Consider the following 25,896-nt stretch of genomic DNA (forward strand, 5'->3'; position numbering starts at 1 on the left):
CCGCCGTCACATAGCTGGAATATTGCTGAGTGCGGTGTAAAACAACAAACAAACAAATCAACCGAGGGTTGGGTTCATTTCCGGTCAGTTAGTTGAAAATCGTTCAACATTTTTAACGAAACTTGGGGTGAGTGAGTGAGTGAATTTTAAAGTCACGTCGGCAGTATTTCAGCCGAAACAGTTATAATATAATTATATTTAGATTAAATAATTCTAATCCTAAATTTTATTCCGCGTCCCACGGTGAGTGTAGCAACAAACAACAAACAATTTAGTACAAACAACAAACAATTTAGTTGAGGTGAAAGTAGGTTTATGTTCGTATTCATTGCCTTCAGCAAATTGACAATTTTACTGGTGCATCTTTATTAGCGTGGGTTGACATAATTATCCCACAAAAAAATTTCCGGAAGCTATGAAGACGCTGACGCTTTTACCACAGCTGCCATCTACAGACCAAGATGCAACCCCAACGACTATTCCGTTGCATATGAGCGGACTACCATCATCGCCCTGCAGAAGCAAACATAAAAAAAATACACAGTTTCTCCATGTAATCCAACATTACTACCTGTCAATTCAATCAGTATAGCCGCACTCAGCAATATTCCAGCTATATGACGGCGATCTGTAAATAATCGAGTCTGGACCAGACAATCCAGTGATTGACATCATGCGCATCGATCCACGCAATTGGGATTGAGGACATGTATCGACCAAGTCAGCGTTAGATACAATGCTGGAAGGCTATATGTAAAGTTTTATAAGACCTTTGGTCCAAAGCAAACATAATAGTGAGTGAGTTGGGTTTAACGCCGCTTTTAACAATATTCCAGTAATATCGCGGCATGTCAGCTTAATGTGGGAGGAAAGCCCGAAGTGATGCAGGTCTCAGACGTTTATCACTTCGGTGAAACCCACGAGCACGGGTATGGTGCTGACAAACCTAGAAAAATAATCGGGTCGAACCGAGATTCGAACCTACAATCATAGGTTTCTGGCGTGTCCAAGGCACAGCAACTCTGCACAGCGAATCGCGGCGCCTTAGACGACTGGGCCACCCGTGCCCCCATAACATAATAGACAAATTACATTTTGTAAAATACTTAAATATAGATACCTCTGAGATGACGTTTCCATCAACACACGTGTCTACTGACAAGATGGTGGCACCCAAGGAGGACACACGGGACTGGCACTCAGCATTACTGATCAGCGTAACATTTCTTTTCTGGAGGAGACTGGGAAAAGTACCATCTGAAGAAAAAATGACCAATACTTTTTCACACATAGTTATCCAATGACTGGACACGTGAAGGCCCGGGGTAGAATAGGTCTTCAGCCACCCATGCTTGCCGGGAAAGGCGACTATGCTTGTAGTAAAAGGTGACTAACGGGATCGGGTGGTCAGGCTCGCTGACTTGGTTGATGCATGTCAACGATCCCAATTGCGTGAATGTTAATGATATCAATCACTGGATTGTCTGGTCCTGACTATTATTTACAGACCGCCGTCATATAGCTAGAAAATTGCTGAGTGCGGCGTTCAACAACAAACCAACCAATCCAATGACTGACTGACTGTATTTTGTTTCAAATTGTTTGCACATTGTTTAAAATATGCCAGTTTTACAACCGCATCGTGGGCATAGATCCAGACAATTGTGAAACGATGAGCGAGTTATGATTTTACATTGCACTGGCAATATTGCAGCCATATCGCGATGAGAACATGTTTATTTTTATGAAATTCCTGTCGACAAAGGACAGTAAAACAGTGAGGTAATTATCACAGTGTAGACATAAAATTTACCCGAGCAATATTAAAACAGAAGTTTTCAGTCTATTAGTTATTAGAAAGTAAATCCTGGCTATAGACCACTGGCAACCAACGCTAGACCAGCTAACTAGGGATCATGGGGACTTACAGTGCTTTTGATTCCTGCATGATTCGGGGGCACGGGTGGCCCAGTCGTCTAAGGCGCCGCGATTCGCTGTGCAGAGTTGCGTCCCTTCGGCACGCCCGAAACCTATGACTGTGGGTTCGAATCCCGGGTTCGCCCCGATTATGTTTCTAGGTTTATCAGCACCATACCCGTGCTCGTGGGTTTCACCGAAGTGGTGAATGTCTGAGACCTGCATCACTTCGGGCTTTCCTCCCACATTAAGCTGACACTCCGCGATACAACTGGAATACTGTTAAAAGCGACGTTAACCCAACTCACTCTTGCATGATTCCCAGCAGGATTTATGCCATCGCTTTGGCCACGTTGGTTTGTTGGTTTGTCGTTTAACGCCGCACTCAGCAATATTCCAGCTATATGACGGCGGTCTCTAAATAATCGAGCCTGGGCCAGACAATCCAGTGATTGACATCATGAAAATCGATCCACGCAATTGGGATCTATGACATGCATCAACCAAGTCAGCGAGCCTGACCACCCGATCCCGTTAGTCGCCTCTTTCGACAAGCATATTCGCCTTTCACGGCAAGCATAAGTTGCTGAAGACCTATTCTATCCCGGATCTTCACGGGTCTCAACGAAGTCATAGTAGCCTCTTATGACAAGGATTCGCCTTTAACGACAAGCATGGGTTGCTGAAGACCTATTCTAACCAGAATCTTCACGGGTCTCCTTGGTAGAATGTGTCCCCAGCACATCATTGCTTGCCGTTAAAGGCGACAACATTGGGCATCCGGTTTACCGTTGGCTCCGAGCCAGTCGAGGAAGCGATTCTGGATCTTGAGCGCAGTGGAGTCGGGAACACTGTTCCTGTTGGTCAACGCACATTTGACCCTGACTTCAGACAGACGGGTGGGTGAACGAACTTAATTCTATGATTTAAACATATTTTATTCAGATTGAAATGGATTGGGAACAAGTTATCCAACTTAGGACTCCCTCTCCATGGTATTTACAAAGCTTGTACAGTAAATCATATACAAGAAAAACAGAAAAGAAGATGAGTGTAAAGATAACAAGAAATGTACAAACGAGAGAGACTAGTATATGTACATTAAAGTGTTACCCAAATCTCTTTGTATGACTTATAAACATTTGCACTGCTTTAAAGATGTGTTGATTTTCGATAATGGACAAACATTCATTTCCGTTTAACATCAAATTTAAATCTAATTTAGCATTTTTGTTCACGGCGTTCTGTAAAATGTCCCGAATTATTATTAACATAGTTTTTCTTTGGTGGACGTACAATGGACACTTTAATAAATAATGATATGCGTTTTCACATGGATCACCACATTGACATATTGGATCACATTTTACCTCTATTCTGTATAAATCATAATTTAACTGGCTTTTCATGTATCTTAATCGAGTATGATAAATATTCAACTTTCTAACACCATAGGAAAAATATGGAGGTGCAATGACTTGCTCTTTTTGTATGTATGTCTTGAATTGGGATGTAGATGTACAATTTCTACCTGCTGCAGGAATAGTGTTCCATAACCTTACAGTTGATGGAATAAAAGAACACGTTGAGTGTTTTAATCTAGTATATGGAATCCCAATATTGTCTGAATTTCTTAAATTATATGATATATTTGAACCTACAGTGGTTGGTACAATGTCTTTAAGGTAAGTTGGGGCAATATTACTTTGTATTTTGTAGAACAAACATAGCTTGCGTTTCCTTCTTCGTTCTATTAACGTTTCCCATCCTGTTTCATAATACAGATGTGTGTGCGAAGTATACTTTGGGAGCCCAGTAACTACTCTGGCAGCTTCTAGTTGGAGATTTTCTAACTGAGTTGATAATTCTATATTACACCCATCCCACACTTCACACGCATATTCGAAATGGGGTCTTATGAAGTTTGTATATACTTTATTTAGTGTATTTCTGTTCAATATGAATTTTAATTTTCTCATTGAATTTATCATTTTTGATATTGACTTAATTATGTTATCTACGTGACAGGACCATTTTCCGTTTGATGCAAACGTTATACCCAAATGTTTATGATTTTGAACATTCTTAACTTTACATTCATCAAAGTACAAGGTAATGACGTCTGATTCATCTTTTAAGGAAAATATAACCGCTTCTGTTTTATCTGGGTTGTATTTAATTAACCAGCGTTTTGCCCAGTTACACAGCTTGCTCAGATTTAAATTTAGAGTTGATTCAACAAGTTGATTGTCTGGTGAAGAAAAGCCGAGTGCTGTATCGTCAGCAAAGAGTCTTGTTATGCAATCTAATTCATCAGCAATGTCGTTAACAAACACAATGAATAAAAAGGGACCTAACACCGACCCCTGTGGAACGCCAGCCTTCAAAATCCTTGGCTTGGATAGAGCCCCGCTTACAAACACTGATTGAGTACGATTGCTTATGTAACTGGACAGCCATTCAAGTAAATTCCCTTTTATACCATACATTTCTAATTTGTACATAAGCCCTCTATGCCAGACACGATCAAATGCTTTTGACACATCGCAAAAAACCATGCAATATTTTTCTCTATTATGTAAAGATATACAAATTTGATTATACAATTCAATTAATTGATGGACAGTGGAATGGCCTTTTTGAAAGCCCGACTGGTATTTATATAACAATTTATTGTCATGAAAGTAGTTATAAAGATGCTTAAATACAACTCTTTCAAATACTTTACCAATACAACTAATGAGTGATATTGGTCTGTAATTTGTCACAACTGAATGATCTCCTTTCTTATACAATGGCATGACATGCGCTCTTTTCCATTCTGTTGGATATGCATTTAAAGCCAATGAATGATTGAATAACATACATAAAACAATACTAATGCTGTTTACTGTTTTCTTTAATAGGTTGTTACTTATTCTGTCCGGACCAGATGCCTTGTTAATTTGAAGACATTTTATAACGTCAGATATTTCCTTTTCTGAGACAGTTAATTTGTCAAAAATACTCTTAGTGCGTTGATTGAAATCTGGTAATTCTTCCCGTTCTTCTGTTAGGGTAGATATGGATTGGAAATATTCATTTAATCTCTCTGATTTTTCTAAATCTGAAAATATAGTGGGACAGTCATCGGTATCTTGTTTCCTCAACGGGGGGATGCTCGTAGATGTCCCAGAGTTTTTGACGACATATCTTAGTAATTTCCAATATGATTGTTTATTTACTATATATAGTTCCGAAAGAAATTCATCGATGTTAGAATAGAACTTTTCTTTCGCATAACTTTTCATGTTGTTGACTTTATTGCGTTGTTTTTTGTATGCTATAATATCTGTCTCCTTATTACTTCTTTTTGATTTCTTTCGTAACCTATTACGTATCCTACACTCCTTTCTTAAATGTGTATCAAACCATGGTTTGTCATTTGGTCGAATAGTGACAGTTTTAGATGGAATACATTGTGTTACAAAATCATTCAATCTTAATTCTATGCTGGTTGGTTGGTTGGTTTGTTGTTTTACTCAGCAATTTACCAACTTAATGACGGCGGTCTGTAAATAATCGAGTCTGGACTAGACAATCCAGTGATTGACATCATGAAAATCGATCCACGCAATTGGAAACGATGACATGCATCAACCAAGTCAGCGAGCCTGACCACCCGATCCCGCTAGTCGCCTTTCACGACAAGCATAGTCACCTTTTACGACAAGCATGGGTTGCTGGACAAGCATAGTCGCGTATTGAAAAGCAGGGAGATAATGCTGAATGACTTCGAGTCCCGTGATCCCCAGTTAGGTGGTCTAGCTTTGGATGCCGGTGGTATATAGGGTTGTGGTTTTTTCTACTACCTAAATTACTGAAATATTCTTTATTTTAATAGTGATTGGGTTTGTTATACACCTAAGCTGTGATACATGACTTAGTGTTTCACTGTCCTTTATCGGCAGGTATTTATTAATAATGAACTTGTTTTCATCGCCATATGGCTGCATTATTGCCGATGCGATGTAAAACGTCAACTCACTCAGTGATGTTGAGAAATAAATTTAAAAACCCTTTCAAAATTATTGGTTTTGTTTGTTTGGCTTAGACCTTTTTCACCTGCTCTTAGCCTAAAGAATCCAGACTTTTGAAGCTTCTGAGCGTATTTGAGGACGTCGTCAGCAGTTTGTGACTTACATCACTTACATTCTTTATTTCTACATCAAGATTTTCAGTTTGCGAGAGCTTCAGGTCCTTGCGGAAAAATATTCAACATGTTCCAAAAAAAAGCCTTACCTGTTAACTTTCCCCATCCAAGAATTTCACACTCTAATCCAGCTTGGTCCAATGCAGTCCCAATTTGGGGATCAGAGACATCAGTAACAGGGGTTGTTGATCTGTACTCAATGTTATCGTAGCTGTATCCAGGACCATTAGTTGTGAATGAAGCAGTCTAGAAAATCATGTTGATTTTGTTTGTTTGTTTGTTGTTTAACGCCGCACTCAGCAATATTCCAGCTATATGACGGCGGTCTGTAAATTATCGAGTCTGGACCCGACAATCTAGTGATTGACATCATGAGCATCGATCCACGCAATTGGGATTGATGACATGCATCGACCAAGTCAGTGAGCCTGACCACCCGATCCCGTTAGTCACCTTTTACGGCAAGCATGGGTTGCTGAAGACCTATTCTACCCCGGAATCTTCACGGCGGTACCGTCGTCGAAGTACGATGACACGCATTTAACCAAACACTGGGTAGAATTCTCCATAGACATCCATGTGTCTTAAATGTTTTTTGACAGCTGCTTTTATAGTTAGTTGGTTGACCAGAAAATCCAGTCATTGACAATATGAACATCGATCCACGCAATTGGGATTCGTTCGTTCGTTCGCAAGATTACAGCTGTAAATAGAGTCTGGAGCAGACAATCCAGTGATTTATATCATGAGAATCCATCCATACAATTGGGATTGGTGACATGCATCAACCAAGTCAGCGAGCCTGACCACCCAATCCCGTCAACGGTCCTTCTGCTGACTGGATGTCCAAGGCTGACGTCATAGTAAGGAATCTGGAATTAGGTGAAGCACCCGTAAATACCGGTCTTCCTGTGCTTGTCTGCAGTACTGCCAGTTTGCCTGTGACGTGTAACAAGTCTGGCGATGATGCACTTGAACCAGCCCATGATCCTGGCAACGTGCTCCTGCATCACTCCCATTTGCAACATACCGATGTCTTCAGCAACCCATGCTTGCGGTAAAAGATGACTAAGCTTGTCGTAAAAGGCGACTAACGGGATCGGGTGGTCAGGCTCGCTGACTTGGTTGATCCATGTCATCGATCACAATTGCGTGGATCGATGCTCATGATATCAATCACTGGATTGCCTGGGCCAGACTCGATTATTTAGAGACTGCCGTCATATGGCTGGAATATGGCTGAGTGCGGCGTTAAACAACAAACCAAACCAAACCAAATTATGCGTAAATAGTAAATGTGTTTTGAGGGAATTTGGGAACATTATCAAAGTGCAGTAGTCAAATAATGGTCAAGATGTATAGTGTAGTGAAAACCTGAAGATATGAGATTTCTCCAGGGTGATGTTAAACTACGAAAAACATAAAACGATAAAACATCCCAAGTGGCTACAGTAAAAAGTCAACTTACCAGAATGACACTCGTGATATTAGAAATCGTTGCTTGAGATAAATCCGATAGGTCGTTGGTATCAAACACCATTCTGTAGTCCTCTAGGGGGAAGCTGAAATGTAATTCTTCACTTCACTAATAGTTCAGGATTGGTACTTTCTTCTGATTGTTTGTTGTTTAACGCCGAGCTATGCAGTATTCCAGCTATGTGACGGCGGTCTGTAAATTATCAAGTTAGGACCAGATAATCCAGTGATTGACATCATGAGCATCGATCCAGGCAATTGGGATCGATGACATGCATCAACCAAGTCAGCGAGCCTGACCACCCGATCCCGTTAGTCGCCTCTTACGACAAGCATAACTTGGGATCGATGACATGCATCAACAAAGACAGCGAGCTTGACCCCCCGATCCCGTTTGTCGCCTCCTACGACAAGCATAGTCGCCTTTGACGGCAGGCATGGGTTGCTGAAGACCTATTCTATCCCGGATCTTCACGGGTCAAAAGTGAGGCAATACAGCTTTCATGATCATCATTCTATGCATTTAGTATACGATGACATGCATCAACCAAGTATATTACCTTTTACGACAAGCATGGGTTGCTGAAGAGCTATTCTCCCCCGAATCTTCACGGGACGGTACTTTCTTTCATTTCTTACTCATACGGATTTGAGACCAGTAAAAGACAATATGCTTGTCGTCAGAGGCGACTAACAGGATCGGGTGGTCACACTTGGTTGATGTATGTCATCGATCCCAATTACGTGGATCGATGCTCATGATATTAGTCATCGGATTGCCTGGTCCAGACTCGATTATTTACAGACCACCGTCATGTAGCTGGAATATTGCTGAGTGCGGCGTTAAACAACAAATAAATAATCACCACTACAACAGATGGACTGATCACCATAAACAGCTGGTTTGTTTTGCTATTGTCAGTGAGTGAGTGAGTTGGGTTTAACGCCGCTTAGTATTCCAGTTATATCGCGGCGTGTCAACTTAATGTGGGAGGAAAGCCCGAAGTGATGCAGGTCTCAGACGTTTACTACTTCGGTGAAACCCACGAGCATGGGGATGGTGCTGACAAACCTAGAAACATTATCGGGGCGAACCGGGATTCGAACCCACAATCATAGGTTTCTGGCGTGCCCAGGGGATGCAACTCTGCACAGACGACTGGGCCACAGGTGCCCCCTTGTTTTGCTACGTTAAATAGCAACGTGTAGAGTTGCAAGGACATGGTCCGCCTCAGAATCAAAAGAATATCTTACAACTTCACATGTACAATACAATCTCAAATCCGTAAACGCACAGGCAGTCGTCCATAGTCTCAAATTCATCTGCAAGTAGAAACAGCGTGCAATGCACTTACAAATCACATTAGGGTGAGTGAGTATGGTTTTACGCCGCTTTTAGCAATATTCCAGCAATATCACGGCGGGGGAAACCAGAAATGGGCTTCACACATTGTACCCATGTCGGGAATCGAACCCGGGTCATCGGCGTGACGAGGGAACGCTTCAACCACTAGGCTGCCCGACTGCCCCTATCACATCAGAATATACATGTACCTGGTATTAAAACAGTGATATGCAGATGCGGCCGACATTCCTCCTCCCCCAGATATGAGTCCACAAATATGGGTCCATGTCCCAGTTTCATTAGTTTGCAGACTCCCCATCCACGGAAAGTCATTCGTGCTGACGTCTGTCCCGCCACCAAATCGTTTCTGAGGAGAAGCTTGAGATACGGCTGAAATGATAGATTTCATTATCACTGTATTCAGAATCCGCAGTCGTAAATTGCAGAAATGTTGGTTGGTTGGTTTATTGTTTAACGTCGCACTCAGCAGTATTCCAGCTATATGACGGCGGTCTGTAAATAATCGAGTCTGGACCAGACAATCCAGTGATTGATATCATGAGCATCGATCCACGCAATTGGGATCGATGACGTGTATCAACCAAGTCAGCGAGCCTGACCACCCGATCCCGTTAGTCGACTTTTACGAGAAGCATAGTCGCCTTTTACGGCAAGCATGGGTTGCTGAAGACCTGTTCTACCCCGGAATCTTCACGGGTCCGCAGAAATATCAACTCGGTGCAGTGAGTGAGTGAGTGAGTATGGTTTTACGCCGTTTTTATCAATATTCCAGCAATATTGGAGACACCAGAAATTGGCTTCACACAATGTACCCACGTCGGGAATCGAACCCGGGTTTTCAGCGTGACAAGCGAATGCTTTAACCACTAGACTACACTAGACTATAAACACAATACGGCGACCTGTACATTCGGATAAACCAGTACGTGATCTTATGAGACACATTCAATATAGTCAGTTACAGTTACACGCAAATCAACCATTACAGTTAACTATTGTTAATTTTCATCTACCCGTGATGATCCGGGGTAGAATAGGTCTTCAGCAACCCATGCTTGTCGTAAGAGGCGACTAACGGGGTCGGGTGGTCAGGCTCGCTGACTTGGTTGCTGCTGGTCATCGATCCCAATTGCGTTGATCGATGTTCATGATATTAATCACTGGATTGCGGCGTAAAACAACAAACCAACCAACTGTACGTTGAGGCCGATGAGCCGCCACTTTAACTACCTGTACGCCGAACGAAACTAACTTTGCAGTACAGTAAACTACGGTTATAACGAACACGCTTCTAACGAACTGACTGATATAACAAACTTATTTTTTAGTCCCGGCCATTTGTTGTATATATGCTGTATATATGCTTATAACGAACTACGGTTATAACGAACTAAAATAAGTGGTCCCTTGAGTTTGTTATAACCGTATTTTACTGTATATCACAAAATTAAATTCTAATCCGTCTAACACCGCGTGCAACTTTGTGTTTAATCCTCTTTATGAGGATCTGTATAGTAAGAAGTCCTCTCTTATTTCACCTCTCGGAATAAGAATAAAATCTTTAATTTCGGCTGCTGGTATAAAACACAGGTTACTGTCTACAACTCCTTGGCAACTGGTCAAACCGGAGGTAGACCTAGCACTAACTACCCTCAAAAAAGCTGACACAAACCAGTCGGTCTGTCAACAAGAATATGCCCAATTGCGGTCAAAATATGATACCCATCGCTCTATTTTTACCGATGGCTCCAAGGATGGTGGCAGAGTTTCAAGTGCCACTGTCATTGGATCTAAAAGGGTGTCTTCTAGATTTTTTACAGCTGAGGCCAATGCTATTCTTATAGCATTGGACTACATTCAAAACCAATCATCTCAACAGTTCATCATCTTTTCTGATTCCTTGTCATGCCTTCAAGCAACACATAATTGTACTTCAGATCATCCGTTGATTCTGAATATTTTAGAATTGAATAATGTTCTCGCCACTGCCGAATACGACATCGTCTTTTGCTTGTTGCCCAGTCATGTTGGAATTGCTGGTAACACTATGGCTGATACTGCTGCAAAGGCAGCACTCAACAAATCAGTAACACCACTTCTTTTACCATACAGTGATTACAAGCCAATAATTAGGTGCTACATCAAAGATCTAATGCAAAAGAAGTGGACCACCCAAGTAGGTATAAGCAAACTTTATGCCATAAAACCAACAATAGGGTATACCTACTTGGGTTGCCATTCGAGACATGACGAAGTTGTTTTGCAACGATGTCGTATTGGACACAGTCGATATAGCCATGAGTATCTTTTAAAAGGTGAGGATTCTCCATTCTCTTTCCCTTGCGATGAGAGAATCACAGTCAAGCATGTTTTACTTGATTGACTGTGTTGATTTTTCTCTCATAAATGATAACTTTTATCATTCAACATCTTTAAAGGATATTCTTTATAATATCAGTGCTCATTTAATTCTCGGTTTTTTAAAAGAAATACTATTATTTATTAAATTTTGAATTGTTTTAGAATAGTTGGATATTATTGTCAACTGAGATGTATGAAGGCAGTGCCACTCAGGGGGTTAAAGTAGTGTAAAATTATTGTCCCCCTGACAGTGACACATGAGTCTACTATATTGAAGTAATTAATATCAACTAGTGTTTTAATTCCTTGATTGTGTTTTGATTTTTAATATTGGTTAATATTTCGTACAACCACTCGTGACCAAAGTGATGGTATAAATCCTGCTGGGAATCATGCAGGAAGCAAAAGCACTGTAAGTCCCCTTGATCCCCAGTTAGGTGGTCTAGCTTTGGTTATTAGTGGTCTATAGCCATGTTTTAATTGATAAGACTTAATGCTGTGTATAGCTATATGATTTTTAAAACTCACACTCTGGTTTGTTTTAATAAAAACTGTGATATACCTTACTATTTTACTGTCCTTTGTCGACCGATATTTTATATCTAATACCTTGTTGCCATCGCTATATGGCTGAAATATTGCCGATGCGATGTAAAGTGTAACTCACTCACTCACTCACTATAAAACTGGAAAATATATCTCTTTTCCGCCTGCTTCCTTCTCCTCTATGGCAGGTGGTAAAGCCACAGGTGGACCTTACCTTACCTTAACTGAAGAAATCTAACTCTAATCAACTACAATATCAACAAGAATACAATCAGTTAAGGTGTAAATATGATACCTATAAATCTATTTTTACTGATGGATCCAAGGATGGTGATGCTGTTGCCAGCGCCACCATCATTGGATCCAGAACTGTATCAACTAGCTATAGATTACAAGATGACTCTTAAATTTTTACAGCTGAATCAAAGGCAATATTAACTGCTTTAGAATATATAGATAAACAATCTAAACAAAAGGAATTCATAATTTTTTCAGACTGTTTATCCTGTCTTCAGGCAATTAAAAATACTTCGTGTCAGCATCCAATTTTTCTCGACATCATAGAACTACATAATAACCTTGCATCTGGCCAATATGACATCGTCTTTTGCTGGTTACAGCTGGTTACATGTTGGAATTGTTGGTAATACAACATACTGATGCTGCTGCAAAAGTAGCACACAACAAATCTGTGACACCACTTCTTATACCATACAGTGATTATAAACCTGTCATTAGATGTTTCATCAGAGATCTAATGCAGTTGATTGTGATTGAGTATGGTTTTACGCCGCTTTTAGCAATATTCCAGCAATATCACACCAGAAATGGGCTTCACACACTGTACCCATGTCGGGAATCGAACCCGGGTGTTCGGCGTGACGAGCGAACGCTTTAACCACTAGGCTACCCGACCGCCCCTGCAGAAGAAGTGGGTATAAATACATTACATGTAATACCTACTTGGGTTGTCAGTCGAGATTTGAAGAGGTCATTTTAAGACGATGTCGTATTGTCCATTCTCGCTATACTCATGAATATATATTAAAATGTGAGGATCCTCCATTCTGCATCCCTTGTGAGGAAAGAATCACGGTCAAGCATGTCCTGCTTGACTGTACTGATATTTCCATCACAAGGGATACATATTTCAAAGTTTCAGCTATGAAGGACCTTTTTAGTTTTTACACGGGTAAGAACTCATTTAATTCGTGTTTTTGTTAAAGAAATTGAATTAATTCATAAATTTTGATTGCTATGTTTTGTAAATATATAAATTCACTTTTACAGTTGGTAGAATTAATCAGTAACTGAGATTGTTAGTGGCTATCTATATCCTCTAAGGGTGTTAAAGTAGTGTAAAATTATTGTCCCCCTGAGAGGGTATGTCAGACCACGTCCTTCAAAGTATGTTTATTTCTGCCACGTTTTTAATCGTAGTTTATATGTTCCTCTAAATTTTAGCTTAATTTGTCAATAATCGCCAACAGGGGATGATGTAAATCCGGCTAGGGATCCATGCAATTAGCAAAAGTCCCCATGGACCCTAGTATGGTGATCTGCCTTCAGATGCTGGCGATCTATAGCCCTTTTTTACATTGTAATGTTTCATGACTATTTAGTGATATCTTTTTATTGTTGTTTGCTACTTTTAAATATTAAATCTGTGATATTCAAGTAATTTTACTGTCCATCGATGACAGGTTTTTATTCGGTTTAAATACATGTATGAATACCGTATAACTTCTCGTCACGATATGGCTGAAATATTGAAGATGTGACGTAAAGCATTAACTCACTCACTCATGTGGGGAATCGAACCCGGGTTTTCGGGTAAGGGTTAGGCTACCCCACAGCCCCGCTAGCTTTAAGGGGTTGTTGGACAGCATCGTGGTTAAAGCGTCCCTACATGTACAATGTGTGAAGCCCATTTCTGGTGTCCTCCGCCGACACAAACATGTACCTGAAATATTGCTGAAAGCGGCGTAAAATTATACTCACTCGCTAGTTTTATATGTGTGTGTGTGTGTGTGTGTGTGTGTGTGTGTGTGTGTGTGTGTGTGTGTGTGAAATAGTCTTGTCATTTTACTGGTTGGTTGGTTTGTTGTTTAACCCCGCACTCAGCAATATTCTAGCTGCTGACAGCTGCTTTTTAAGTTAGTTGGTTGACCAGAAAATCCAGTCATTAACAATATGAGCATCGATCCACGCAATTGGGATTCGTTTGTTCGTTCACAAGATTACAGCTGTAAATAGAGTCTGGAGCAGACAATCCAGTGATTAATATCACGAGGATCCATCCATACAATAGGGATCGATGACATGCATCAACCAAGTCAGCGAGCCTGATCATCCGATCCCGTTAGTCGCCTTTTACGACAAGCATAGTCACCTTTTACGGCAAGCATGGGTTGCTGAACACCTAGTCTACCCCAGAATCTTCACGGACCTGTCATTTTACTGTCCTTAGGTGACAGGGGGTATATGCTCTGAGATATGAAATATGATCAACAAATAACTCACAGTAAATTCGTATGAAATGCTTTATCCGGCAGTACAAGCTTCCGTGGTCAGACTCGGTGCCTGTCTTCATATGTTTTAATTTTTTTAAATTTCTTTTGTTGTTTAACGCCGCACTCAGCAATATTCAACCTATATGACGGCGGTCTGTAAATAATCGAGTCTGGACCAGACAATCGGGATCGGGTGGTCAGGCTCGCTGACTTGGTTGATGCATGTCATCGTATCCCAAATACGTGGATCGATGCTCATGATGTCAATCACTACTTTGTCTGGCCTAGACTCGATTATTTACAGACCGCCGTCATATAGCTGGAATATTGGAATTATAGTGCAGCGTTAAACAACCAACAAACACACCATATATGACGACGGTCTGTAAAGTGTAAATCATCAAGTCTGGACCAGACTTACAACAGATTGACTTCATGAGCATCGATCTACCGAATTGGGATACGATGACATGCATCAACCGAGTTAGTAGGCATGACCACCCGATCCCGCTAGCCACGTCTTACGAAAAGCATGCTCGCCCTTTACGGTAAGCAACCCATGAAGACCCGGGAAGAGAAAAGGCGACTGTCTGGTCCAGACTCGATTATTTACAGACCGCCGTAATAAGCTGGAGTATTGCTGAGTGCGGCGTTAAACAACAAACGAAATAAAACTATAGATAAGCTTGGGTTGCTGACCCGGATCTTCACGTAAATTGTAATTGTAATAAAGCCTACCTGACAAGCACATGATCGCAGCGATGTAGACATTCGTCATCCCTCCCGTCCTGGTCATGATAGTTGAAACCTGGTCTTACTGGAAATATTCCCCGATAGCGAACGTCTGGGAGATCTGCTATTTAAGGAAATATCCAACACGGTGTAGTAATGTGATTGGGTATTCATAATAACGTATAAGATTGTCATTTTCCCCAAATTTAAAACTCTTAATCAACTCGTGACAGCAGGGTGCTAAATGGACATGCCACCTGTCACCTCACACATTGCTGTTAATAGAAGATAGTCTACCAGTAAAGATCCAGCTTACAACATGCGACTTTGTTTGTCGTAAGCTTTGGTTTGTTGTTTAACGCCGCACTCAGCAATATTCCAGCTATATGACAGCGGTCTGTAAATAATCGAGTCTGGATCAGACAATCCAGTGATTAATATCATGAGCATCGATCCACGCAATTGGGATCGATGACATGTATCAACCAAGTCAGCGAGCCTGTCCACCCGATCCCTTAAGTCGCCTTTGACGACAAGCATAGTCACCTTTTACGGCAAGCATAGTCACCTTTTACGGCAAGCATAGGTTGCTGAAGACCTATTCTACCCCGGAATCTTCACGGGTCGCTTGTCGTAAGAGACGACTAACGGGATCGGGTGGTTCGACACGCTGACTTGGTTGATGCACGCCATCGCTTCACTGGATAGTCTGTGGTTTCACGAAAGCCTCTTAGCGCTACGACCTCCTAAACCACGCCGTAAAGCACCTCTTAAATAGTTGTGCCATTTCACAAAGACCTCCTAACTATAAAACCCACCGTAAACAACCTCCTAACCTACGAAAGGTATGGGGCACTTGTAACTAGCTTACGACATCCTCAGTCAGCGTCTGATATGGCAACACGATATTGAGAATCAAATAAATTTTGAACAGGAGAAACATTAGGCGAGAGCGAATATTCTGGGATAGGACTCAAGTGTTGGACACTTTGACCGACACAGAACTGATTGCCAGGTATCGCTTTCCTCGGCATACCATCCTACAGCTGGTTGATCGGGTCAGCTCGGAGATCTCTCGGCCGACCAAACGTTCGTGTGCCTTACCTGTCCATGTTCAGGTGTTAGTAACACTTAAATACTTTTCAAAAGGGGGATTCCTAAGCGAATTAGGAGATATACATGGTACTGCCAAATCAAGTGTTTGTCGCGTGTTGGAAAAGACGACAGATGCAATTGTAAAGTCGTATGACTTGATCTGGTTTCCAAGGCCCGACAAACACGCTAAACTAGCGGAGGATTTCTTCCACATCTGTGGTTTTCCGAAAGTTGTTGGCTGCATAGATTGTACTTTGATACCTATTCAACGACCAGCATTAGATGAAGCAGTATATGTGTGCAGAAAAGGATTCCACGCCATCAATGTGCAAGCTGTGTGCGACGCCCAACTCCGGTAGATATCCTTGACGACCTTGACCCTTGCAATGTAACAAAACAATCTAGACTTGCTGGTTCATAGAGAATACTACACTCATTCTCGTTAGATACCATTTTTACTAAACGAGTGGACTTTCTGTGGTATCTGACCGAGCTTTCGCTCGGTCAGATAACATAGAAAGTTCACGAGTTTCGTAAAAATGGTATCTAACGAGAATGCATGTGGTATTTTATTTATTACCCACATTAAATATATATTTAAGTGTAAATACATAACAACTTTCGTTCGTTGACCGACCAAACTGAAACCGGTTGCAAAATCTGGTTGCGCATGAATATTGATATATGCCCAAATTTCTCAGGAATCTGTATGTAACCAGTTCGGCACGACTTGTGATATTTTGCTTCACAGGTAAATAGATCCTTCCCTCTGATCCGCAGCAGGAGAGGCTCATCGTTTTGACGTTGAGCTACTTCAATGACATGCTGCCATCCACCCCGACTGAAGTTTGAGAGCCCTTCTGTTGTCCAGCTTCCTTTTGACTTGAATTTCTTTCATGAATACGAAGTACAAAAGATGCAGTCAGGTTGGAAGATGATGGGCTCATAGGATGGACGCCGAATTGGGCGGCAAGCTAGTTCCTAAGATTCAATTTCAGGTTGTTACAAACTGTCAAGGTTCACTGTAAAACGCTGACAATATTCTCTGTGATAGCCATGGGTTTCTTCCAGAACTGCCGGCAGGCTTGTACATGACACTTCCATTTGATTTGGCGTTTCTGGAGGTTCTGCCATCCTTCTATGCTTGATCACTCCTTCAGCTTTTCCATCTTCTCATCAGGATCTTTGGCTTTGCTCAGACGTTGTAGTGGGCCATACTTCAAGCCAGGTACATGTATGATGCACACTGGCTCTGGATCACTGGGGATACGTTTCCGATTTGGTTGAGATGTTAAAGCTGTCTTCGAGTTGTTCCCGGTTGTATAAGATGTTGGTCTCAGTCACAACAGTTCAACCTCAAAAGACACATAATCATGGTGATGACATTGTTACAAGGTGGGACATTTCCATATATATTAACTTGGGTATTCTGTAAGAGAATCTTAAGTATGTAATTGGAATATAATTTATTTCTGTGAATGCATGGTCCCTGTTCATTTCAAGCCATTCATATACGATTTGGACGATTCGCATTTGGACATTTTCTGTAAATTGGAAACTTAGGTAGCTAAGTGATGTATGAATTAAATGTTAGTAAGTGAATTCGTCTTTTACCTTCGGTGGTGCCCCCTGCAAATTCACATTAACTAGTAACTGTACTAAAACATCTGAAACTCAACTTGAAATGGCAAAATTTGTCAAAATATCAAGCCTGCGTCCAGAAATTGATTTGTATATTTGCTGAAATAAATAACATTTACATTATGATCTTTTTTTTTTGCACAGCTTTATGGTTGCCATCTTGAATATGTTACACATAGGTCCATTTCATTCAAAGTTCTGAAATCGACTCGAGCATTATACTGTGAACCTCTTATATGCATACAAAAGTGAGTGATATCAGAGTTGTCAAGAAGTATTCTATATGATTGTCCAAAAGTAGATCAATAATCAGCCCACATCAAATTATGGTGTTTATATATGGTGTCCTATGGCATATAACACATCAAGGTCGGTGAATAACACACAAGATGACAAGCCAAATCCTGAGCATACATCCAAGCGTTGTTCCGATATAGCTAGGCCGAGAATGCAATATTAGGTATCCGAGTAAATTTGTTTCAAATTGGGCAAAAGATTTTCACCTGGTAACATCACATGTTAAGTAAGTACTTCAAGAGATGTACTGGAACACGTGTTTGAAGATTATAGTGGAATCAGGCACACGTACCTAGAACATATACCGGATTAAAGGTTTCTGCGAGAAAAAAATAGTTTTGTCGGGATATATGACGTTTGATTTGCCATGGGTTGGTCCATATTCACTCAATACCAATTATTGATACCTCATTAGAGAGGTATTTATATATGGATTCCAGTGGTATATCACACTTGAAGATCAGTGGGTCACTAGTGAGATGACTACCCAAAACGTAATCATACCCCTAAGTGATATACGGCAAAACCGGGCGAAAACGCGATATAAGGTACCATACTTTGAAAGGCTGTAACAACAAGTTCGTCCCAACTTTTTTCTTGGGATGATCCGTTTAGTATGTTTATTGGCTTTACAATTTTTTAGTGGGGTTTGGATGTGTGTGTGTGGGGGGGGGGGGGGGGGGGTGGGGGGGGGGGGGGTGCTCGTGGGTCATACCTAGCCCACGGCCTAAATTCAAGCGCCATGTTGTTAGTACGAAGGACACCTTTATGAAAATTTGAAAAGTCACATTAGCGCCGCGCTTTGGACTAACAGTCGGTCACTCGCACTGCCGGTGTCCCGTCTGTGCAATCAATATAGTTCGGTTTCCTTGATCTATCAGCAGAATTTATATCATCGTACCATATTGGAAGAGGGAAATCAGAGTGTTCGCCAAAGACATTCATGTTAACTGTACCACCCTATACTGAAGACGTGAAAATCAACAAACTCAAGTCTGCTTGCATGTCAGTGACAGCTTCGAACGATCGAAGGGCAAGGTCACCACCGGAATAAGAAAAGACAACCGTGATCTAGGCCTACTCAGCGTTTTACGCTAGAGATAGGGAATGTTATTGTTCACATTTTGGATGTTTGGGGCCACAAAATCAGAAGTCAGGCACACTTCCACGGAGCTTTCGAATGATTTTTATCAGAACTGTTCACTTTTGGTGATATGGCAGTGCAGTCGTGTACGTTCATTCATGAACAACATCTCCCGAAACAGCGCCACAAAATACGCTTCGAAGGGGACACTGATGGCAAAACCAGATCATCCCAAGTAAGGCTAAATATCTGTCCAGATAGTTTAAACATACTTCATTTCACAACGCTTATCCCTTTACCTTAAATCAAATTGAAAGTTGCAAAAGTGGTCGGGTGCGTCACGCTCATGGGGGCCCTCGCTCTATTGATCGGTAGTCGTACATTGTAAATGGATATCGCTCGATTATATAATGTTTGTAGAAGCTGTATGCATAACTTATATAGAATGCAAACTGAATTTGATGCCTGTAACTATTTTGTTTGGTTTAATAAAGTGTTTGTGAATATCTCTCGGTCTCATTAATTTCTTCAGTTCTACCTTGTGGTTGCGAAAGGAATGACGTCTCGCGATTTTTATGAATGAAAAAAGTAGTCCCGGTGTGACAGAGCTCACGGTTATCCAATCAAAACGAATAAAACAAGGTCAACCTTGTACGACACACGTGTGACGTACGAATTTAGTATCTTACCACCTGTATCTTCACCACATGGGTAATAATTTCAGATAATAAACGTCATTGTGTCATAATTGATTTGTCAATAGCTCATGTAGGCTTATTTATGTCCAAATGTTTCATAATTATTCGGCTTATTTAAATATGATTTTCTTAACGAATGTGGACTTGTGGATTTAGTTATTTATGTATGTAATTTATTTATTTTTGCAGATTCACAAACATTATTGTCCAATGGCCAGGATCAACCCATGATTCACATGTTTTCAACAACTGCAATTTGAAAAGGCATCTGGAGGAAGGGAAATATGACATCTGGCTTCTTGGTGATTCAGGGTAGGTACATGTATGTCCAAGTTATTTATGTCATGTTTGTCTTTTAATGTATACATAAATATATATCGGGAACATTAAATTTATCGAAACATTCTACATTAGGTATGCCTGTAGACCCTACCTCCTGACACCTGTCAACAACCCTGCAAATGAAAAAGAGGAGAAATACAACCGCTGTCATATTGGAACAAGGAACTCAGTTGAGAGGGCAACTCAACAAATAAATAATTCATGGAAGCTTTATGTTTTAATTCAAGGTTTTGCTGAAGTAACTGGACTAATGAGCATGTGTATTGCTGATTGTATGTCATTCTGATTTCAAAATACCTGTGCTGTTGGCATGTGTTTATCATGATAAAACATTTATACTAACAGGTAATATAAAATATGCGTTTTACCTGATGATAAGTATTACTTGCTAAACTATAATTATATATGAAATGATGTATAAATATTACACAATGATAACTCATAAAAGCACTTGATGTGGATCTAATTATTACAGGAAAACTTAGTATAAATGTTATATCATGATATATTCATCACTATATTTGTAAACTCAACTATATAAGTATGTTACATCTGCTTAGGTGTCTACACAAATCAACAGGATGCCTGTTATTCAGCCCACAGAAGAGCATCAAAATTAGTACTGCCTGCTTTCAACTTCATAATTTGGCAATATTACTGAAGTTGCCTGAGCCTGATGTTCTTTGTGAGACTCCTGGACCAGAGGTGGACAGCAGTCCTGCTGATAACCACAACTTGGATGGATGTAGAGTCAGGGGAAAACTTATCAACACTAGGTTTTAAATGACGTAGCATACATATCCAATTGTGATACTTTTACTAAGAGGCCACATAATGTCAATAATCCCACACTAAAAGTTGTAAGGTAGCACTTTTTCAAAATCCAGCACCACTTTATGGCCACACTTGTGAATATTGCATATAATTGTTTTTTGGAGTTTATGAAAATGTATTGTTTTTTGTACATATGCTATATCCAAATAATAACACAAACAACTAAACATCTTTGTGATCACAAGTAAACAGTAACATGAGTTTACTGCCTTTAATCAAATTTGATTATGGGAGACAATGAGTTTCCAAATGATTTTTTTATATTCAAATTTTTCTCTTTCCAGGTCCAGGCTCTGTCTTTGGATGTCACGGATGTCCCGCTGCACAGACAGAATTTCCTCAAGGAGTGACATCTTTCTCTCCTCCTGGGCTTGTAAGGACTTAATCTCTCCCAGAATGTCTTCTGAAAATATTTAGACAATTTTGGGTTATATCAATGATATTAGGATGTTCCTTAATATTATTTTATTAAACATTTATGATCATTATATGTAATACTGAAACCACTACATTATGAACAAATAAATGCCATACCTTCATTAGATGTTTTCTTGATCAGAGGCCTCCCTTTAGGTTTTCCTTGAAAACAAATTTGTATTGTTATTAACTAGAATTCATGATATAGTGACTTGATTTTTTAATGTTAATACAAATTTACTATTGAATAAAGTTGCATAATGTTTAATACATACTGGTTCTGATAGCAGGAGTCATCATTATATCCTCCAGACTGGCTTGGTTCTTTTCTTAAATGTATATAATATTTTTAAGATAATTGTAACTGCTAACATCTCACATGGGGTACCGGTATTCAGTTTGTTCACATGTATTTTCAGCATACACTTGGATTTTTAGAATAAAATAGCACCAAGTGTATGAATTTATTCACCATGTCAATGTAAATTATAACATTTGATTATCTTTATTATTAAAAATTATTTCATACCTGTGATAGTTACACAATCATTTTCTCCTGTGCTTGTAGCTGTCAATGGAGTGTAAAACACCTCCTGTGGAGAATCTGAAATATATAAGTTGTGAGTGCACTAAATAGTTGTATTGAAGATATTGGTTAATTGTGCCTGACCATTCAGTGCATCGAGAAATCTCATATATTTCTTTTGTATACATTTGTTCATTTATGATACATTTAATATGTAAGGGGAATTTGCCAATATGCAAGAGGTATTAGTTTTTGAATATGGCAATATTTAGTTTATTTACATCTTCAAAACAAAGAAATAAATGAGTTTGAAGTAGTATTTACCAAACATTAATGCCTGTGTAGCTTCTTCAGCTTCATCAGCTACTGAAGGAATCATGCTGAACACTTAAATTAATAAAACATATTTTTCATTTATCATAACAAATACTGTCAATGTTTCATAAATATACCATCAAATACCCATAAAGCTTCATTAAGTTACATACGTTATTGACTTTAATACACATGTACATGAATCCCAAGAAGGAAGTGTCATCATTACCAGGTGTTTCCATGCCTCCTGAGATCCCCCCCCCCCCCCCCTCCCAATAGCACAGGTTGGAATCAGTTGTAGAATCTATTTAAAGAAGGAATGGGTGACTATATTACTTACTATAATGATAGTTTATTTTAAAATGTGTAATACACAGTTAGTTTTTCATGAATTATGTCTGTTGTTACATGAACTCATTATGTTTCAAACCATTACTTTATCAGGTACATATTGAAACATTTTGTCTGTTGGTTGGTTTGTTGTTTTACGCAGCACTCAACCATATTCCAGCTATATATGACGGCGGTCTGTAAATAATCGAGCCTGGACCAGACAACCAAGTGAATAATATCATGAGCATCGATCCACGTATGTGAGATCGATGACATGAATCAACCAAGTCAGCGAGCCTGACCACCCGATCCCGTTAGTCGCCTTTTTACGACAAGCATAATCACCTTTTACGGCAAGCATGGGTTGCTGAAGACCTATTCTACCCCGGAATCTTCAATCCCATGTCTGTTGTTCAACGCCGCACTCAGCTATATTACGGCGGTCTGTAAATAATCGAGTCTGAACCAGACAATCTAGTGATTGACATCATGAGCACCGAGCTACGCAGTTGGGATACGATCACATGCATCAACTAACCCAGCGAGCCTGACCGCCCGATCGCGTTAGTCGCCTTTTACGACAGGCATATTCGCCTTTTACGGCAAGCATGGGTTGGTGAAGACCTGTTCCTCCCCGGATCTTCACGGGTCCAGCAACAAATGTTTCGCTAAAATACTAGGGACCGCGGGGACACCTGGTACCTGCATCCGGGGTAGAATAGGTCTTCAGCAAACTATTCTTGCCGTAAAAGGCGACTATGCTTTTCGTAGGAGGTAAAAATCGTGAATGTTTGCAACACAAAAAGTGTAACAAATGGCAAGTTAAAACTTCTTTACACATACTGACGACCATGGTCGCTTTTGGCATCACCTTCCTTTGGCGATCAAACGCCAAAAGTAGCTAACGCGGTTTGGGTATTGATTTTATCCTAAGAACGTGGGTGTTAACAGGTGGTATATTCAGCAAGCACCATGCTGTGAAGAGTTCATACAGAGTTTATTTGAGTTTATTTGACCTTGACCATTGAAAATGAGTAAATATTTCTAAAGCAGGCGTTTTTGCATTGCTATCGCGTTTTGCTTATATACCTTAAAATTGTAGGACAATGCCTTGTAAAATCATTACCGTGACGATACGGGGTAGAATAGGTCAATAGCAACTTATGCTTGTGGTAAGAGGCGACAAACGGGATCGGGTGGTCAGGCTCCCTGACTTGGTTGATTCATGTCATCGATCCCAATTGCGTGGATCGATGCTCATGATATCACTGGACTGTCTTGTCCAGACTCGATAATTTTCAGGCCGCCGTCATATAGCTGGAATATTGCTGAGTGCGGCGTTAAACAACAAACCAACCAACCAAACCCTCCCTCAATCAAACGCCAACAGTTGGGTGTTGATTGTGTCCCATCAACGTACGTGTCAACAGGTGGTATATCCAATTAGCACCATGCTGTAAAGTTCATTCAGAGTTTAATTGGCCTTGAAAATAAGTAAATATTTCTCAAGCAGGCGTTTTTACGTTGCTATCGCGTTCTGCTTCTACACAATAATATAGCAGAACATGGCCTTTTAAAATTAAAAAAAGAAGTGAAGATCCGGTGAAGAATAGAATATGTCTTCGGAAACCCTTTCTTGTCGTAAAGAGGAGATTAACGGGATCGGGTTTTCAGGCTCGCTGACTTGGTTGATGCATGTCATTGTACCTAATTGCGTAGCTCGATGCTCATGATATCAATCATTGGATTGTCTCGTCTAGACTCGATTATTTACAGACCGCCGTCATATAAGAGAATATTGTTCAGCGCGAGCTAAAACAACAAACAGACAAACCAACTTTAAAATTATTTTGGTCAGCTGTCCCTGTTTTAAGAATGACCAAGGTTTTTTTGCGTTTTATAATTAGATGTTACTGGTATTTGATTCACGTACTACATTTCCCGTGCGTTTAGCAATGGAAAACCAGAATATTTATTATTTCTGTAACAATTGTGTTTGTCATGCGATTCAATCAAGATGCATCCATACATAAAACATACGCAAAAACAATATACAGTAAACTACAGTTATAACGAACTCAAAGGGACTACTAATTTTAGTTCCGTTATAACCGCAGTTCGTTATAAGCATATATACAGCATATGATACCAATTTTATGAAACTTATGAATAGGTCTAAAACAATTCATGCATGTGCACATGCAGTAGGACTACGTAGTGATAACAGTGAAGACGTAGTAGACATAGTGTAGTAGGAATAGCAGTAGAAATACGTAGTGGTAACAGTGATGACGTAGTAGACGTGGTTTAGTAGCAATAGCAGTAGAAATACGTAGTGGTAACAGTGATGACGTAGTAGACGTAATGTAGTAGCAATAGCAGTAGAAATACGTAGTGGTAACAGTGATGACGTAGTAGGCGTAGTGTAGTAGCAATAGCAGTAGAAATACGTAGTGGTAACAGTGATGACGTAGTAGACGTAGTGTAGTAGTAATAGCAGTAGAAATACGTAGTGGTAACAGTGAAGACGTAGTAGACGTAATGTAGTAGCAATAGCAGTAGAAATACATAGTGGTAACAATGATGACGTAGTAGACGCAGCGTAGTAGCAATAGCAGTAGAAATACGTAGTGATAACAGTGATGCCGTAGTAGACGTAGTGTAGTACCAATAGCAGTATAGAAATACGTAGTGGTCACAGTGATGACGTAGTAGACGTAGAGTAGTAGCAATAGCAGTAGAAATACGTTGTGGTAACAGTGATGACGTAGTAGACGTAGTGTAGTAGCAATAGCAGTAGAAATACGTAGTGGTAACAGTGATGACGTAGTAGACGTAGAGTAGTAGCAATAGCAGTAGAAATACGTTGTGGTAACAGTGATGACGTAGTAGACGTAGTGTAGTAGCAATAGCAGTAGAAATACGTTGTGGTAACTGTGATGACGTAGTAGACGTAATGTAGTAGCAATAGCAGTAGAAATACGTAGTGGTAACAGTGAAGACGTAGTAGACGTAGAGTAGTAGCAATAGCAGTAGAAATACGTAGTGGTAACAATGATGACGTAGTAGACGCAGTGTAGTAGCAATAGCAGTAGAAATACGTAGTGGTAACAATGATGACGTAGTAGACGCAGTGTAGTAGCAATAGCAGTAGAAATACGTAGTGGTAACAGTGAAGACGTAGTAGACGTAATGTAGTAGTAATAGCAGT

General features: G+C 40.1%; 1 protein-coding gene and 2 long non-coding RNA genes across 3 annotated transcripts; all 3 read right to left on the reverse strand.

Annotated features, from left to right (window-relative positions):
• Positions 1–302: 302 nt before the first annotated feature.
• LOC125379629 (chymotrypsin-like serine proteinase) lies at positions 303–15,208 on the reverse strand. Its single transcript, XM_048395779.1, has 6 exons — positions 15,110–15,208; positions 9,140–9,320; positions 7,578–7,671; positions 6,199–6,355; positions 1,121–1,257; positions 303–513 (listed from the first exon to the last, which is right to left on the reverse strand). The coding sequence occupies exons 1-6, from the start codon at positions 15,165–15,167 to the stop codon at positions 388–390; spliced, it is 753 nt and encodes a 250-aa protein (XP_048251736.1). The 5' UTR covers positions 15,168–15,208; the 3' UTR covers positions 303–387.
• A 6,449-nt stretch (positions 15,209–21,657) lies between these two features.
• LOC125379624 lies at positions 21,658–22,070 on the reverse strand. Its single transcript, XR_007220960.1, has 3 exons — positions 22,041–22,070; positions 21,787–21,840; positions 21,658–21,673 (listed from the first exon to the last, which is right to left on the reverse strand). It is a non-coding gene; the product is annotated as an uncharacterized LOC125379624 (long non-coding RNA).
• Positions 22,071–22,086: 16 nt separating this feature from the next.
• On the reverse strand, positions 22,087–22,610 carry LOC125379625. The gene is made up of 3 exons (XR_007220961.1): positions 22,582–22,610; positions 22,362–22,424; positions 22,087–22,115 (listed from the first exon to the last, which is right to left on the reverse strand). It is a non-coding gene; the product is annotated as an uncharacterized LOC125379625 (long non-coding RNA).
• Positions 22,611–25,896: the final 3,286 nt, after the last annotated feature.

This window comes from Haliotis rufescens, unplaced genomic scaffold (assembly GCF_023055435.1).
Source record: "Haliotis rufescens isolate VD_foot unplaced genomic scaffold, xgHalRufe1.0.p SCAF_141, whole genome shotgun sequence".
NCBI classification, from domain to species: Eukaryota; Metazoa; Mollusca; class Gastropoda; order Lepetellida; family Haliotidae; genus Haliotis; species Haliotis rufescens.